Genomic DNA, 17,948 nt, shown 5'->3' with positions numbered 1-17,948 from the left:
TGAGGCACACTAAACTAGCAACTACTTTGCTCATCACTTAAAGCTATAGGGGATGGAAATTGCAGGTGGTTTAATACAGATTCTAATTAAAATTCCACAAATTAGTTACAGGGGAAGGGAGGGGGAAAAACTCACAGTCTGAACTTGATTCAAATTTGAATGCAGCTTTCCAGAGGCAATGGATAGTTGGATACATACATCATGATTATATATTGGGTATTTTATGCTTCATTTAAGCTTGAATGAACTCTCCAAATAGTTATTTTCAGCTCCTTATTAAGACATCATCATGTGAATTAACATTATTTCACAGGTTAGTAGGATGGAATTATTATTAGCCTTTTAACCTCTGGTACTGGACTGGTCCTGTTCTAGCTTTTCCGATGAGATACTCATTATTCTCAAAAGCAAAGCCCAGCAGTAGCTCATTACAATGCCAATCATTACCAGCAGTGACTTTCAAAACATTTCTTTATTCAATATTGGGCTACAGCACAACCCATATCTTCTCTGGCAGATTAATTGTGTTTTGGCTCCACCTTGTGGCAAAGTGGAAATTGCATGATTTCTCGCAGGCAGATTGTGGCATAGCAGGATTTGTCCAGGTCAAAGTTCAAGGTGAGAGCGAGGGAGGCAGAGTCCCCCTTCATCTCCGACACCCCGCTGCGCGTCTGCTCAGCGCTTTTACTCTTCCCTCCATCACGGTCTCTTCTGCTACCCTCTCCTCCCTCCCTCTCTCCTCCTCCTCCTCCTCCTCCGCTCCCCTCCCCGGCTGTCGGGCCGTGCAGTCGGTAGGCGAGGTCCCGAGGGAAGGCCAGCATGTGGCGGTAGCAGCCGGGCACGTTGAGTTTGAGGGCACCGACTCGGAATCGGCAGCACTGTAGGCCATCTCTGGCCAGTCTCTTCTGGTACCAGAGCCCGATGCTGTTCTCTGGGTACCTGACCGTATTACCCGGCATGGGCAGAATAACCTGGCATAGACGGCACAAAACCTTAGGCGCGCCTTAATAGGGCTAGGCAGAAAATATATCAAAACCAATATTTATAACCAATAACCAACGTGATCTTGCTGATGTAGGTTAATCGATTAATCGAGAAACAGTTTCTTATCACCAAATCGACAGGAAATGTTTTTAATCGATTTTTTATAATTGACTAAATCTATTAATCAGACGATTAACCACACAAACCCTGTATTATACTATGTTCTACAATAGTGCTATAGTGGACATATCATTGCGACACGTTGTGAGCTTGTAGATCGGCTATTTTCACCATTTTTCTTTTGATAATTGTTCATTTATCGTAAACAAGGAAAAGCTTTGATATGATGATGATATTAATTAAGTCATTTCGGCCAGACCTACGCTACGATGTAACCACTTTCAACCTGGCAAAGAGACGTTCTTTAACAACCTGCCACCCTACAGGCCAAGTCAATGTTTGTTTTTTGCTAGTGCTTCGCTAGTAGTCATACAATCCCCTCTCTCCATTCAAACACAACAATCCCACTGCGCCATGTGTGACATAATACTGTAAAACCATGAAGAAACAAAATAAATTATGAAGATGGAAATTTTAAAACACTCTCTCAAGCTATTGAGTAAAGCAGGTGCTATGCAAGCAGTGGTGCCAACATGTCTGCTATTGATGTATAAAGGACTACTTTTGTGGGGTACGTACTAGGGAGAAAATTAAAGAGAACTTGTTCATATTTGTTCCTTTGCTTGACATTATTGCAATCATAACACCTCAAATACTCAAGCAGTACTCAAGTAAATGTACTTACCATTTTTCTATCATGCGAACATGGTGTCAGCAGTTTAATTGCAATGTACTTTGTTTTGTAATAGGCATTGTAATTTTGTTATTATTATAGTATATTATTAGATCAGATGCATTTGCATGTATTTTCTGTTTAGTATAGGTAGATCATATTTGTATAGAAAGTCCTAACCAGGGACTGGGGTTGCAAACGCAACGGTTCCATGTTTTTATACCTTGATATATTTGTATTGTTCCTGTTAAAAATTAAATTAAATAAGAACGAAATGTCTGCTTTGCAGTCTGACATCCTCACCTGTCCTAGATTGTAGACTCCCTCTCTCTCCTCCTGGTCTGTCACCACATGGATCTGGAGTAGGGGGGAAAAAACGACAGCATCTTTAGACGTAAAGAAAATCATCAACACTTTCAATCATCAACATTGCATGAATTATTTCCTGCATTGAATGTTTTAATGGCGTTTTAAGTGAAGAGATGTACACTGGACAGTCTCTGCTTACGTACGTTTAGTGTATTTCTGGCTACCAGTAAAAGCTAGCTCCATTCCAAAATAGGTCTAAATTAGTCCCTGGTTAAAACCCAAACCCTACAGCGGACGTGAAAAGCACTGTTAAAATATAATTCCATCATCTTGGAGCCAGGCTTACCTGAGGCTGGCTGGACTCTGCCGTGTCCTGCTCCTGTTGTGCCCTCACCAGGTCACCCTCCCTGGCTGTGTGACCCAAAGTAGACAGCCGGTGTTCCACAGCCTCGTTCCACACCCTGAACATCAACAACTCAGTCAAGGACTCATTTACAATAATACAATGGATGTCACATTTACAAACTGAAATCATGAATAAAATAAAGTAGACCCTCATCAGGTGAGATGGATGCCTAATCAAGACAAGGTGTACTATGTTTTTATTTTTAATAGTATAACGGCAAAGACACATGGGGAATGGAGGATCAATAACTTGATATTGTTGTTGTCGGGCAGAAACATTGTATCTCCACATGTCAGCTTTGTTCTGTGCGTGAAAAAGAATGCCCTAGGCTACTTTGTCAAACAACAGTGTCAGACAAAAGGAGCGGAAATAGCTGATCTACAAGCTCACGTGTCACAATGCAACGTGTCATGTCCACCCGACGGCAACGGCATGCACTTGGACTTTGTGTTCAGAAGGGCTCACCTGCTACAGTAGGCGTGGAGGTAGAAGACCCTCATGCCATGGGGCAGGCTGAGCCAGGCACGGACACAGCCTTGCGGACCGGTCCCGTAGCGGTGCAGGGCCTGCAGCATCAGCCTCTCCCTGGCCTTGTACACAGGCATCATGGCCAGGCTCTCCTTGGCATTGTCTGTGTTAGAGTTAAGAACAACCAGAACTTGAAACACCATATTGATTCTGAAGCATGCAAAGGAATCTACCACAGCATTTAACTCAATTAACGTCAAGGTACAATGGACATACAGGCTTCACATTGGTGCATTAGAAAACTGTGGAACAGTGATTCTCAACCTTTTTATTTCAAGGAGTCCCAGTTTGATATTAGACCCCCATTTGATGATTTGATCAATTGTTTCTCAGGGACCACAATCTATAGTACACAAGCTGTAAAATCATCAGTGTTCATTTAACTCTTTAAGTCTGCACAAAGGGAACCAAATCCCAACATTGAGAATGAGAATCAGTGCTATAGAACTTTATTCAGTTTAATTATGTGGGATTATTAAGCAGTGGGGTTCCGTTTTCGAGGGGTGCTGGTAGCCAAGTGTGTCCCAGGTTTGATTCCTGAGCCCAGTGGCGGGTTAACTGCATGTCACTGACCCAAGAAAAACTAGCTTTTACTTTTACTTTGTGACGTTAGGTGGCCACAAGTTTAGGAGACCGGAAGCAGGAGTCTATTCATTCCAACGGGAGAGTGAACATGAACACAGCTTCAGTCCTTCAGAACGATTCTTTAGCCCGATGTTTAACTAAAATTGGACGCAACTCTCACAAGCACACAATCTTCCCAACATTTTGATACCAAAATCACAAATCATGAAAAAAAGATGTTTAGTTATCGACCTATCTCTGTCACAGGAACACTCACACGAAATGTAGCACCAGTAAACAGTAGGACGTCCACAAGATCTGCAGTCAGATGGCGCCCACATAGGAGACCATTTCTGTACCATTTCACCTCTAGTGGCGAAGCAACGGTTGGGCTATCTTCCTAAATTAAGCATCTTTGATGTCACTCCCCGACTCTCTCTCTCCCCATTTCCGGCAGAAAAGTCTTACCTGTCAGCAGGAAGTGTCTTTTAGCCTGGCTCTGAGGGTCGTCACCTTCCTCTGGAGTGAAGACCAAACGTACTGCACTCACCTGACCCAACACACCAACACACATCAATCTACATCAGTGGTTCTCAAAGTAGGGTCCAGGGACTACTTTTACTTTCAAACTAAATACTTTTAGTCTACACTTCCTTGCTCTATAACAAATCAGCCCTTCAATAAAATACTTATTTTGATTCAAAACCACTTAACCAGTGGTCACTACAGTTCCTATACTGTAGTGATGCGGGGTCAGGGTTTTTTATGACCCGCGGGTCCCGCATGTATTAATAATTTGATTCGTCCCAGCCCGCCCCGCAACCCGCCGACATTAAATACACATTGAATACAGCAACCTCCTACAGGCGTATGCATAGGCTCAACTTATGTAACTTAAATAGCACTTTATGTAAGACATAGCACTCTAGTGTATAGTTTCCTTAAGATAGATATTCCACTGTTTTTTTGCAATTTACAATTTAGGCATTTAGCAGATGCTCTTAGAGTGTCTGCTAAATGCCTAAATTGTAAATTGCAGTCTGTGGTGGTAGTTGCGTAATTATTCTACCGTATTCAATGGGTCACCACCACCTTTGGTGTAGCACGTGTAATGTGACTGACGGTATACGGTAACTGGTCTTGTTTACATACATTTGGTGGCAGAGATTGAGAGAAGACAGAGAGGCTACCTTTTAACGCCGACGGTTAAAGTATTCACAGTCACACTGTTTTTGGATTTATGGTGAAAGGAGGAGATCAACGTCAAAGCAAATAAGCCATGGTGAAGCCAGCCGAGCACAGCACGGCTCCACAGTGCGCACTCTTAATTTGTTTACCAAACTTCCTCGCAGGACAAGTGAAATGATCCCATGTATAAATTACATTATTTAACCCACTATAACCCGGCTCGTCAATACAATTAAAATGTCTTGACTCGGCTCAGCCTGCCCCGCAGGTTACAGGTCGGACCGCGCATCAATACTATACTGAACACAGGTTTGTGGTTTTCAAAGACAGACAAAGAATCAACAGAAGGACAATGCTCCTAATTTACACACTTATTTCTTTAGATCCCTCTTTTACATACCTTGTGTTTAAATTTAGACTTTGTATGCCTTTGAAAAGCATTTTAATTTTCTTTGTGTATGAAATGTGTATGAAATAGTAAACTTGCCATACTAAATGCCATTTCTGACAGGATTTGTAGAATCTGGTCAATGTTGAATGTGAAATAAACTGACACTGGCTGTGTAATATGTCAACAAAAACACATTGTTTTACAGCTGAAGATTGTTCTTCAATACACAGCTGTCACATTGCACTGGGTGAGAGTACATCCAACTTCAAATGATACCAGTGTAAATAAACAGCAGCATCCCTTAAATTATCATTCATTTATTTGTAAAAACCTACCATGTCTTCTTTGAGCAAGGCCAGTCCTACTCTGTCCGACTGAACACTGAGGCCTGTCCCAAACCTCTGAGGCCCATAGTAGTTTACGAAGCCTTTAGCCTGGGAAGAAAACATTCAAACGTAATGAAGCACCAAAAATCTAGCTTAAAATAATGCATGAGCAAACTGATGCTGTTCCTATCAGTGCCAATATTGAGTTTCATTAAATTATCTAAATATCTTTAAAGGCTTAAAAGTCTGTTTCTTGTACAGGATGACGTCTTGCTTCTGCATGTCTGCAAAGAAAACACTACGTGTAGTTGGTGGGCTTTTTCTACCTCCGTTTGACAATTGCAATACTGTTTATAGATTTGCCTGTTCCTCTGTTTTGGCTAAGCTAGACTGTATCATTGGGCATCAAAGACCCACTCCCCCGAAAATGTCAATGTGACTTTGAAGCTTAAACATTAAAAACGTGATAGTTGTTTTGCATATAAATCAGCCTGTGTAGTACAATCCACAACATTCATGTATTAGCATAGTGTAAGTTAAAACCCATTTTGGGCGGGAACCCCTTTTGGTGTTAGCATTATGTTATGCTTTAGCTATTGAAAAATAGCAGATCTAGCAAGAATCGTGAAAATGTGCCTCAAATTTGGAATGTATTTTTTCAGAACGAATGTTTTTAACTCAAATCTTTGCTTCTGGAGGGTCCCTGGAACAAGATATTTTCAGATGGGGGGGTCTCGGAGGCCAATTACAGATCATTTTTGGGGTCCTTGACATGAAATATTGAGTGATATAGGCCTAGAAACATAGGTATTTCAGAAAACAGTCAGGATTTAGAAGACAATTCTTTCAGGCCTAAATGGGTTAACATCTCTCGTGTCATGTCAATATGAGTTGTCGGTGTCCGGGTGGAAACCTAAACCTGTACCTTGACATTCTCCACAGCCTGTTGTATCAGCTCCACCAGGTGGGCGTGCGTCTCCGTCTCGGGGGCGGGGTGGAGCGTGTCAGCGTCGCGGTGCGGTCTCAGATCCCGAACCACCAGGTCAAAGTGATTCCCCTGCAGGCGACCCAACCTCAGGGGCTCGCTGACCAGACGGACGCCGGACACGACCATCCCTTTCTTCTCAAACGCCGACGTCTTCTCTTGCAGCCTGACAAACATCGCATCAAAGAAGAAACTAGATAAATTATAATGTCAACGGAATTAAATAAAGGCAACACCAAATGTGAAAGCTGGTGTTTATTTGCAGTTTACTGTAGTCCTACACACTTTACACATTCCATAAAAGCGAGAAAGTATAAGCAGCACAAGTACCGTTGTGGAGAAACCTTCTTGACTACCATGGACTGGTAGGTGATGGCTCTCTTGTCCTTGATGCCAGCATAGGTGAAATCTGAGGGCAGGACACCCAGCATTGCTGCCATGTAACTGATAGCCTCCAAAGTCTCCAGGTTCTCCTTACACAAGATGAAGGCTGCCAACACACACACACACACACACACACAAATTAACAGGTAAATAACGTCAACAACTACCGTCACTGGGTTGACCTTGACGAAACCCTAATACTTCATTGACCGGAGTTCCGCATGGGTCTACACTTGGTACCCTCCTTCCCCCCCCCCCCTATACACCAAATATATTCTGAGAATAGGCGATCTACACAAGAGTGAGCTTGTCGATTGGGGATTTACAGAATGTTCGTTTCCTGGGGAAAAAAAACTAAATGATGGAGCCTGCACGAACATGAATTTCACCCGGCAACATGCCAGGAATGGGGACGCTAGGGTTCATGTGGTGGACAATTAAATGATGCCCATACCCGTATAAACATCGTCCTTGCTGCAGTCCTCTGCGGTCCTCTTCCTGGGTCTGCCTCGGTCTCTCAGGCGCACAGTGATAGCCGTCTTGCCCTGCTCGCCGAAACTCTTGGTCTCCACCAGCTTCCCAAACCTCCGGCTGAGGAAGTGGTGGACCGTCGTCCTGTGGTCCTTGTCGGCATCGGGCAGGAAGGTGTGCGACGACCCCGGCACTTTGGCGTCGATGAACCTGAAGAAGTCCTCCGCCTCCTCCTCTGTGACGAGCCCGGCGAGCTCCCTGAAGTCCGGGCACTCCTTCACCTTGTAGGGATATACAGATGAATGAAGATCATGCAAACATAATTGCCATCAGGCATGAGAGAGAGAGAGGCAAGACAGGATAGAAGTAAGAATTGTGACAGGCCTATTATCACCTTGATCTCTGACTGACAGGTGATGGTCATGAGGAAGGGGAAACGATGTCGTACTGCACGGTGGACATTAGCTCGCTGGTGTTTCTCTGGGAAGGAGCCCAGGGACAGTAGCTCTACACCGGTCAGCTGCTTCGTCTCGCTCCTGGTCTCTTCTTTAGGGAGGCCTGATGGGTCTCTGACAGACACGGCAAACTGTTCAATCGCATCACAGACCGAGGCGCCTAAAATCACACTCAGGTCAAGGTTTTCAGTTGTCACCGAAGGAGTGACATCCCCATTTGTTTCATAGTCTTCTACACTGATTATGGCCAAGTCCTGTGTAACTCTGGATGAGCTGCACTGCTTAGCTTCGTTGCTGGTGTTGTCACTAGGTTTTGTGGGGATAGAGTGACCGAACTCATTGACATGAGGAGGAAACCTGGGACTCTCCTCTTGTGAGGACGTTATTATTGGCTTACTGATTAGATGTCCATCGATGTCTATTTCTGTCACCACAAAGTCCCTGGTGAAGTTTTTGATGCTCCCACAGAAACCTTCGTGGCTTGATATGAAACACTCTGGGACGGTGACAACATCACTTTGTTCCATCTCTACCATCACATCCAATGGCCGCAGCCTGCATGCACTTTCTCTAGTTAAGCCTTTTAGTAAACACGAGGTAAGGAAGTAAAGGAACACAGTACCCCAACCCCACCCGTAACAATTCTTCCCCGCAACGTTCTTCTAAAGCGCAATGTCCACTACCCACTCTTCTAGAAGTATTAGTAAACTAAACCCACTGCAGAAACGAAAGTCAGACTGTCAGTGTCAGTCCGTCAGTTATCTCATGCATTTGTAAGAAGCTAAGAAGGTGCTAACCTGAATCAGAACCGAGTCATTATCGAGTCAGTCTCTGTCTTAATACTTCTCTAGTATGAACTTTGAACTTTATTTGTATAGCGCTTACTATTACTATTTACTACGTAAAACCGCGTAAAACACCATATATACTCTAAGAAAACACCCCATGCTGCTGCATGTTGTAAACAAAACCACGCGGAAAAGGGGTTGGTGCACTTCCGCGTCACGTGATGAAGTTTTTTTTTTTTTTTTAAGAAAGAAAAAGAAGAGGAAACATGATACCGGTATCAAAATAATAATCCAAAAGATACGCCTACTACGTCCACCACTACTACTATTATTATTATTATTTGACATTTGAATAGAACACGATAGTAGTTAATCAATGTTGGCATAAAAACAGAACAGACTTCCATATTTTTTTGTCAATTTACCCCTGAATGGCTCTGCGGTTAGGGTCAACAGAAATCTGGGAACGCATCCAAAAAGGAAACCATTTTTTCCTCTTTTTTCTGCTGAATCTGTCTTGAGCGTGATGCGTTTGTTGCACAAAGTGCTTGTCCAAAAAAGAACAGATCTACAAGCTCACATCGCGTGGCGGATACCATGCATTGTGAGCTTGCAGATCTGTTCTTTTTTGACCAGCGACACTCGCGCGATGGGGCGGAGTTGACGTGCGCGCAAGTACATAAATAAGCGTGGCTTTTATAATAAGAATAATAATTCATAGTGGTGACTGACCCACGCGGTTATTTGGGGCATCAATCATGATCATGCAGCCGACAACCGTTATAGTGGTGGCGGACAAAACAAGCCTGAAACGGCCGTTCATCTTTTTCAATGGCGTGAATATGGTGAGTAGGCTGCTATAAATAAATTCAGTACCAGCCTTTACCAGGAGGCCAGCTATCTGACGGTCTCTTTGATAATTGGGGGGATATGGGGGGCTAATATACAGTTTTGGACACCTTTCATTATAGGCTATCATTTGCAATGTAACCTATTTAGCTTCTCCATTTGAGCATTTATAGTGCCCACAAGAAATACATTGAAATGAATCGACAAGGTATGACATATTCGATGTGTATAGCCTACTGCGTTTCCATACTGCCGTCTAAGGAAAATAAATAAATAAAAATAGGTATTTGCAGCATCTATTGAAAACTAGATAATGTGCTGCTTATTTTATATGAAAATTATACACATCCTTTATAGCCTATGATGGTTGATTTAGATTTAGTGACATTCAGCCAATGCAAATCAAGTTATTCAACACTGTGGTTCAACACTGTGTTATTCCCCAGCCATAGCATTACAGTGTTATTATTATGCCAGGAATCAGTCAGGCTTGAAACTAAAGCCATGGGTACCGACCTTTACAGGCTATGGTACCGACCGAGGATAGTCAGGCTGATTCTGTTCCCTTTTAAATGTACTAAAACAGGCTTGCCAGTAGATGGCGATGCTGATCTTTTTTTTGTTGCAATATTTGAACATTAAGACAATGATGGTCTGTTATAGCGTTCTTCTTTTATAAAGAAAACAACAACAATTTACAGACCAAACCACCTATGTATATAAGAAAGGAGCTTTTCAAATTGAATGATGCTTGCGGTTTTGATTTGGGTGTGTAAGCAGTTTGCTTAACTTTTTGATTGATTGATTGATTGATTGATTGATTGATTGAAAACGTATTAACAGTTTGTAGAATGGGTAGGCCACTAGGCCTACATTTCAAAGAAAGTGCAGGTCAATACAAAATCTGCTACTTTTTTACAGCAGGGTCCTCCATTTTCAAGTCATCAAGACATTTAAAGACATACAAATAATATACCCATCTATGTAAAATAGAACTAAACATAATCAAATACACATCAAATACACAGTTAGAAAAAAAGGGAATGGTGAACAGTATAGAAAAATAGAGGGGGAATTGTACACTGTACAGGGGCCAATTTAACCCCTTGTTTGAGCCGAATCTGGATTGCACGTGGAGAATTCAGTGGTGTAAAAGCCGATCCGTGGTAAGTGGTACTATAACACAACGGTTGGGAACCCCTGATGTACATTTACTCAAGTCCTGTGGACATTCTGCATAATGAGTAGCCTACTTCTTCTTCTTTTTGTCACTTAAAATGTTATTCCTTTTGTTACAAATCACAACACGAAATGAAAATATAAAAATAACCAAAAAACACACACACATAAAAAAACAAAAAGACAAACAAAACGACATCTTCTGAATGAATACTAGCCAAATATAAAATACATTATACACTTCATGTTGCTATGACTTTGAAAAGAAACAATTTGCCTTTTTTTCCCCCTTAAGGCCTTGAGCTTCATCCTGCTGGCGATAACAGTAGCTGCCCACCGACACCTCTCTGATAATGACAAAGTAAGACTGGGTTGTGTGTTTAGTGAATAAAGGTTGTTCATGTTCTGTTCACTTTTTATCTGTTTGCATAAAGGGGTCATTGAAGGGGTGCCATACCATTAACATAATCATCTAAATCAGTTTAACTACTTTAACCCTATAAACATCATCTACAAGTTCACGACTGCTATACAAAAAAGGATGGGGGTCTGTGTGTCCAAATACAAATTAATTTGGGGTTCCTTGACATGAAAAAGATTTTATAACACTGACAAACAACCAACCAGACTGTCCTTATTTTCCTCCTCAGCTGGAGGAGTTTGGTTTGACTGGTGTGGTGAAGCTCTACGTCCTTGGCTCAGCCTGTCTCATTCTCTCTTTCGTCGGAGTGTGTGGAGCCCTGAAGGAGAATAAATGGTGCTTGATTGTGGTAAGATCTGTTGTGTGTATGTGTGTGTGTGAGTGAGTGAGTGAGTGAGTGAGTGAGTGAGTGAGTGAGTGAGTGAGTGTGAGTGTGAGTGAGTGAGTGAGTGAGTGTGTGTGCGCGAGCGCATCCAAGGTTGGCCTTACAAAGTTATACTATGAATTAAATTATTCTGTAACTGTATTTACTTTTTGATCTTTGTGTGTGTGTGTGTGTGTGTGTGTGTGTGTGTGTGTGTGTGTGTGTGTGTGTGTGTGTGTGTGTGTGCGTGCGTGCCTGCTTACTAGTTTGCAGTTGGGATGGCAGCAGCCAGTCAAATGATGATTGTGAACACAGCGATAAAGTACCAACCTGTTTATGAGGTGCGTTCACGTTCACCATCAATTCTTCTAAGTTCTATACAAAACTATGATCATTATGTATATCACAATCCACTATAGACCTATGTATTCCTATTACAATACTACAATACTAATTTAAAAGGTTTGTACACACTAAAATCCTCAGTTTTATTTTATTTTTATTTAACCTTTATTTAACCAGTAAAATCACATTGAGACTGCGTCTCTTTTACAAGTGGGAACTGGCCAAGAGGCAGAAATAAAAATTACACTTCAATACCACATCGTCAATGTTACATTTTGAACCAGCAAATACAACATCCATAATATACCTTAAAATACCTATGCATAAATACAACAAGTCACCTGTCCTACTTTTTTAGTAGCAGGGCAAAATACACCATATACACAATCTCCACGATCTGAGCCGATATAATTTAATATATAGGCATGAACATAGGCTAGTAGCCTACATATCCAAACATGTGCAAGTGTTGGATTGTACATCAAAGATGATCCTTTTGAAAGTTCTCAAGGGAACTTTCACAGCCAGTTTTAGTCTGGACTGTCTAATATATTATTTATGCCCCAAAATCTTTAAATCTCGCACTATTAAGGCATCCGGCCAGTTCCACGCGCTGCACAAGGTGCCCCTTTTTTTCACTTGAGCACCTGCCCCTCTAAATGTCTGTGCACGCCACTGCTGAGCATGTATCCATTTGTAACAAACAAAGCACAGAAGTGAATCATTATTATGTGACATGGTTGTTGTGATGTCGGTCTACAGAAGGAGGTGCAGAACAGGGAAGCATCATTCTTGTCCATGATGCCTCTGAGTGGAGCCAGCAACAACAACCGCACCTTAATGGACGGCATCCAACTATATGTAAGCACTAAACTATTTATTCTCATGAGTAAAACAATCGGTATGGCAGAGTACGTTAATACGATATAACGAGCACACCTGCAGTGGTTGGAGGTAAGGCTACTCTTCCATTGAGAAATGTAGATCCTGGTGTCAGGTATAGGACAAGTACATAGAGTCTGAAACCCCACCTTTTCAGACTCCATCATGGCCCATAGCACTTACCCTACCCCCTTAGATAGCATTTCTGTAGACTTAGATAGCATTTGATACAGACTTATAGCATGTTTTGTAGACAGCACTATACTTGCATTGTATGTAGTCATAGCACATCATAGTACATATGTATAGCATAGTATAGTATGTATAGTTTATATGTATAGTTTCATTGCTTACGCATGTTTCATGATAAATGCTTTTTATGTGATGTATTCCCATGCATTTTTGTTCTTGCTTAATATAAGTCGCTCTGGATTTAAATGCCTAAATTGTAAATTGTAAACATAAAGGATAGAGTGAGGACCGGGAGCGACAGCCCCGCCCCCTGCTATTCATTTCAATGGAAGTTGCTCAATGGCGTTTTGAAGCACCCGGAAGACTACCATTAAAAGTATAACTCAATGGAAGTTGAGAGCGGTCAGGGTTGACGCATGTTAGGCACATGACGTCACTGAACGTCCGTCCACCTCCATGAACGTGCTGCAGTTCCACGTTTGGCCAGTAGGTAGTGGCAGCTGCAACGTTGGCCAACCCTTCTGAGGGCTTGGACGCATATACTGTACTTGTTGACAAGTACTGCCTGAAGCTCATGAGCCTAACATTTCCCCTATAGCCAAGAGCGGATTACCTCTGAATTGTATTCAGTGTCATTTCTGTACAATGTACATTAAATGTCCTTTACTGATGCCATTCAGTCAGTATCACCTTGTGTACCCGGCACTGTCCCGATTAACCCTCATAATAAAATGTAATGTATGTGTTAATTGCCATCTGTTTTTAACTTGAGGGCACATGGTCCTTTGTGTGTGTGTGTGTGTGTGTGTGTGTGTGTGTGTGTGTGTGTGTGTGTGTGTGTGTGTGTGTGTGTGTGTGTGTGTGTGTGTGTGTGTGTGTGTGTGTGTGTGTGTGTGCGTGCATGCATTGTGCGTGCAGTATAAGTGCTGTGGTCTAGTGGAAGGCTACGCAGACTGGGGCTCGTCCATTCCAGTCTCCTGTGTGTGTGAGCACCCAGGAAGGAATTGCGTAAGTATCGTGCACATTTGCGCTGGAAGAGCCTGAGTGATAATCTAACTAACAAGAGTCTTTGAGTTAAATTAACACCGGATTTTGCTTTGTAGTTTGTACAATAAAATCATTAGACTGCTGGTTCCATGCCATTAGAACTCATTTAATATTTCTGATGGCAGAACCGGCTTACTTCTGTAGTCATTCATTGCCGTTTCATCAGGAAAGACACTTGAATGGTATGGCACTTTTGGCATGGTACATTTACCTTATAAATATGGACTGAAACAGACCATACTGTAGATGCTCTGCCATGTAGTGTCATGTTTTGATTGTGTATTTCCTCTATTTGTCTTAAATATACAGTACCACAGTGAATCAAGATAAGAGCAATGTTCTCTGTGTGAACATTATGACATTCAATTCTCCATCCTCAGGTGAGACTTCAGGGAAATGTCACTGTTGGCACAGCAAGGAGTAAGAATGAGTTTGTTTATCAAGAGGTAAGACAACATATTTTATATCAGTGGTTTTCAAAGTGGAGGGCCACCAGTGGGGCCAAATTGAAAGGTGAGTTTTTGTTATAGTGATATAGTGATTATAGTGTCAGTTAACCACTTTCAACCAATTCAAGATTGACCATCTCCCTGGTCAAAAGTCTATGACCAGACCATGCAACAATTATGAAGTACCGGTATTATGATAGTTGAGCTACCGGTATGTCATTATGAAATGCTTTATAATGGGTTGTGATGGTTTTGTTAGTGCTTATAGATATAATTATACGGTATTGTAAGCACATTATAATGCATTAAAAGTAAGTATTGTAATGCATTATAGACATATCTAATTATTGTTGTAACTTCATTTTCTAATACCATCAACTAACAGTAACACCCATTATTGTTGCTTACAGCCTTGTCTGCATATCTACATGGCTTCTGTGAAACGTGCATTCTCAATCGTGACAGGGTTCAAATTTGGAAGTGCCATGTTTTGGGTATGTTTATGCATTTCATTGTTGTATACTGTACATACAGATCCTTACATCTGTAAGAAAATATTAATAATAATTAATTATTATTATTGCATGCATGTGTGTTTGCTACTTTGCTTGCAGGGGGTTCTACTCGTTCTGAGCATCAAACTCATGGTTCAGATGAAAAAGAAAAAGGCGTTCCTGGAACTTCTCCAGACTTACAAATACTGCCCTCCAAGCATGTCTTAAGTGACCATCACACTCGCATTACTAATTGAATATTCTTTGGGATGCTCAGGTGTTCAGCTTTTGTGTTTGCGCATGTAAAACTAACAAACAAACAAAAACACACACAAAAAAACACCCTGCTGTATCCCCTAACAACCACCTGAATAAGTTGACAAGCCAATTAAGAAAAGCTTCCAGATGCAGTAAGATCTCCATGCATCTGAACTGAAGTATGCAGTTCCTGACCTGCAGTATACTACTGTACTAATACTGCAGGGTTGTTTGTCGGCTGTTTGTGTGAGCCCCAACGAGAAGGTCCCGGGTTCCATTCCCGCTGGGGGCGTGTTCTCTCCTCCGTGTCATCAGCACCCCTTGTGGGGTTTGACGAAAGGGCCTTTCTGTGTGGAGTCTGCAATTTGCATGTTGTCCCCGTGTTCCCTATAGGGTAGGTACCCTCACAAAAGCATGCAGTAATCCTGGTCTCTATATACTGCCTCCCCTGATGGAGGGGAAAGGTACTGGTTTAAATAACGTGTTCCTTCCACTTCAATGCACGACGTCCTCCCAGGAAAACTCCCCCGTCAGGCGATAAGAAGTGGCTTGCTCACTCCTCAGTCCTCATGCATTGAAGGAAGCATAAGCAGTTCAAGGTTCTCCCTAGCTTGGCAGAGGGAGAGTAGCGCCCAGGATTACAGCTTACTCATTGGTACTGGGTGAAAAAAAAACACATAGCAGCAACGATAACAGGAGCGGTTTGCACTGATTCGTTTATCAGAGACGTGATTTTTATGTGGTTTCAGAATGTACGAATCTAAAAGGCTCGTGCCATGTTCATAGCCATTACCTGAGGATTACACTCTGTAAATGTATTATTTTGTCAGCTGAGGTCGACTTCTGACATAGCCTACTTACTGTATGTTTTATTTATCTTCTTTTACTTATTTTCTTGTTGTGTTTTTGTTCCATTGTCGATAAGTACAATAATTTGTGCCATATTCTATTTTATTTTCATTCACAAATTACGGATAGCTCATTTTGGATCAAGAAACCCTTCATGTCATTCTCACGCCAGGCTCCAATCCTAATCAACGTGAGTTATGCAATAGGGGGTGCTTCAACACCCAAGCAATTATGATTTCTCAGACTCCCAAAAAACAAGAATTATTCTTTCAAGGCCATTTTAAAATGTGTTCAGAGTGTTGGTGAGATCATCACGATTTTTTTTGTATTATTGTTTTCACTTTTCAGGCTATGCATTACGTAATTTGTGTCTGCCTGGAATTCCCAGCAATCATGACCTAACCTGTAACACTGTTGCCAACTTGCCCATTATGACATACAGCAGCTGTTCATGAACTATCGCATGAACTGTCTCCTTGTCCTGATTTCACACTGGGTTATGTAGGCTACACTGTAAAATCCTCAGTGTTCATTTAACCCAGAGAATGTACAAAATGTAACCATATAGACTAGACCCACGTGGGACCGTTTGGTTACCGTGGGACCGTTTGTGCACTCTCTGAGTTAACAATGGATAAATTAAATGGTGATGATTTTGCTGTGCATGGTACGAGTTTTATCCAAATGAATTCAGCCTGACGGAAATGATTTTGCACCCACATCTGCACTTTGATAATGAATTAAGAATTACATACTTTAAAAAAAAAGTTAACTCTTGTTTTGTGCATTTCATAATCTCAGTATGTTTCGATTATTTATTTTTGAACTCATGGAATGAATACTTGTTTTTGAATGTGAATAAAAGAGAAAAGAAGCTCCCTTTTTCTCTTTTTCATATGTGTTACCGGTGATGGACAAAGTACTCAACACCAGTATGTGAATAATAGCAATTGGTCTATCAAATTTGAACTGGACATGCTTTTTGACATTTTCTATGAAAACAATTAAGATTTTCCAGAAAGGTTCAACAAATATCACTCAAATATGACGTTACTCAAGTTACTCAAAAATGATTACTTACCGGTAATTGCAGTAGAAGAAATGTAATCTTTACTGACCATCACCATTTGTTGCCTTGAGCCAAGCTCATTTCCCAGTAGCCCTAACAAAATGACACCTGGGCTGTCAGGACAGCTCATTTAAACCTTCTGCTCATAAATGTTTTCATGCTGTTTGCCTTGACTGGGTTCCACTATTCATTAGCTGTAATGACCTCCGTGAGCAGTTGTGGAATGCATTGAATACATTTACTTGAGTACTGTATTTTGTAATTTGTCTTTTTTAATACCTTTGAAATATTTTTAAAAGCAACTTTTTAAGACGAGTACAAATTTGACTGAGCAACTTTCACTTGTAGTTGAGTAATATTTGACCAGGACTACACAGTATGCTTTGACCAGCTCAGGCCTTGTGGTTAGTTTCTGCCCTGAGGCTGAGACTGGGAGGTTGGGGTTCAATCCCCGGCCGGGTCATACTGTCAAAGTATTTATTGGGCATATACTAGCGTCATGTCCAGGGGGTGTACTTGTAATCAAGCTGCCTCACACTACAGAAACAGGAGCCCTATGGGCCTCATGGCTCGGCAAGGCCTTATACTTACTCACCTATACTTTGACTCAAGTGCAGGGGGTGGGTACTTTGTAGTAGTTTGTACACCATTGTCTGCAAGACACGGGGGAGGTAAGCTGTGGGTTTTATTGAAGATGACAGTCCCTTCCTAATTTGGCCTGAGACTAGAACATCAAGAGTGATTTCATCACGGAGGACCTGTTTTCGTTCAAACATCAAGGAAAGTGAATTCAGCTTGCATGAATTTGTAAAAGCAGGGTCAGAGGAACCCCAGGGTGGTCTCTGACAGGCTCCATGATATATTTTACTTTAGTTTAAATTGATAATAAGTTGTTCCACACAAAAACGATTATCCTAATAATAATAGTTGTCGCCAGACTCCAGGCGGAGCTAAGATCTATGTCTGTGGTGACAGGAG

General features: G+C 41.6%; 2 protein-coding genes across 2 annotated transcripts; one reads left to right on the top strand and one right to left on the bottom strand.

Annotated features, from left to right (window-relative positions):
- Window positions 1-347: 347 nt before the first annotated feature.
- On the bottom strand, window positions 348-8,696 carry pus7l (pseudouridine synthase 7 like). Its single transcript, XM_080757651.1, has 11 exons — window positions 8,676-8,696; window positions 7,724-8,631; window positions 7,313-7,610; window positions 6,805-6,964; window positions 6,415-6,640; window positions 5,499-5,597; window positions 4,053-4,134; window positions 2,958-3,123; window positions 2,433-2,547; window positions 2,081-2,134; window positions 348-971 (listed from the first exon to the last, which is right to left on the bottom strand). Exons 2-11 carry the CDS (start codon window positions 8,318-8,320, stop codon window positions 519-521), a joined length of 2,250 nt encoding a protein of 749 aa, XP_080613777.1. The 5' UTR covers window positions 8,321-8,631; window positions 8,676-8,696; the 3' UTR covers window positions 348-518.
- A 526-nt stretch (window positions 8,697-9,222) lies between these two features.
- LOC308311079 (tetraspanin-8-like) lies at window positions 9,223-16,690 on the top strand. The gene is made up of 9 exons (XM_080757599.1): window positions 9,223-9,417; window positions 10,896-10,961; window positions 11,251-11,370; window positions 11,652-11,726; window positions 12,493-12,591; window positions 13,723-13,812; window positions 14,232-14,297; window positions 14,711-14,794; window positions 14,915-16,690. The coding sequence occupies exons 1-9, from the start codon at window positions 9,331-9,333 to the stop codon at window positions 15,020-15,022; spliced, it is 795 nt and encodes a 264-aa protein (XP_080613725.1). The 5' UTR covers window positions 9,223-9,330; the 3' UTR covers window positions 15,023-16,690.
- Window positions 16,691-17,948: the final 1,258 nt, after the last annotated feature.

Source organism: Protomyctophum bolini (assembly GCF_963924005.1).
Source record: "Protomyctophum bolini genome assembly, chromosome: 23".
NCBI lineage: Eukaryota > Metazoa > Chordata > Actinopteri > Myctophiformes > Myctophidae > Protomyctophum > Protomyctophum bolini.
Note: the sequence above shows the minus strand (reverse complement) of the source record. Positions and strands in the feature narration are given on the sequence as shown.

Coding starts and splice junctions, on each gene's coding strand:
- pus7l (XM_080757651.1), bottom strand. CDS start 8,320: ATGGTAGAGATGGAACAAAGTGATGTTGTCACCGTCCCAGAGTGTTTC. Junction 6,965..7,312: donor CAAGGACGATGTTTATACGG/GTATGGGCATCA, acceptor GTGTGTTGGCAG/CCTTCATCTTGTGTAAGGAG. Junction 3,124..4,052: donor AAGACACTTCCTGCTGACAG/GTAAGACTTTTC, acceptor ACTCTAACACAG/ACAATGCCAAGGAGAGCCTG.
- LOC308311079 (XM_080757599.1), top strand. CDS start 9,331: ATGATCATGCAGCCGACAACCGTTATAGTGGTGGCGGACAAAACAAGC. Junction 9,418..10,895: donor TTTTCAATGGCGTGAATATG/GTGAGTAGGCTG, acceptor TTCCCCCTTAAG/GCCTTGAGCTTCATCCTGCT. Junction 14,795..14,914: donor TTGGAAGTGCCATGTTTTGG/GTATGTTTATGC, acceptor CTTTGCTTGCAG/GGGGTTCTACTCGTTCTGAG.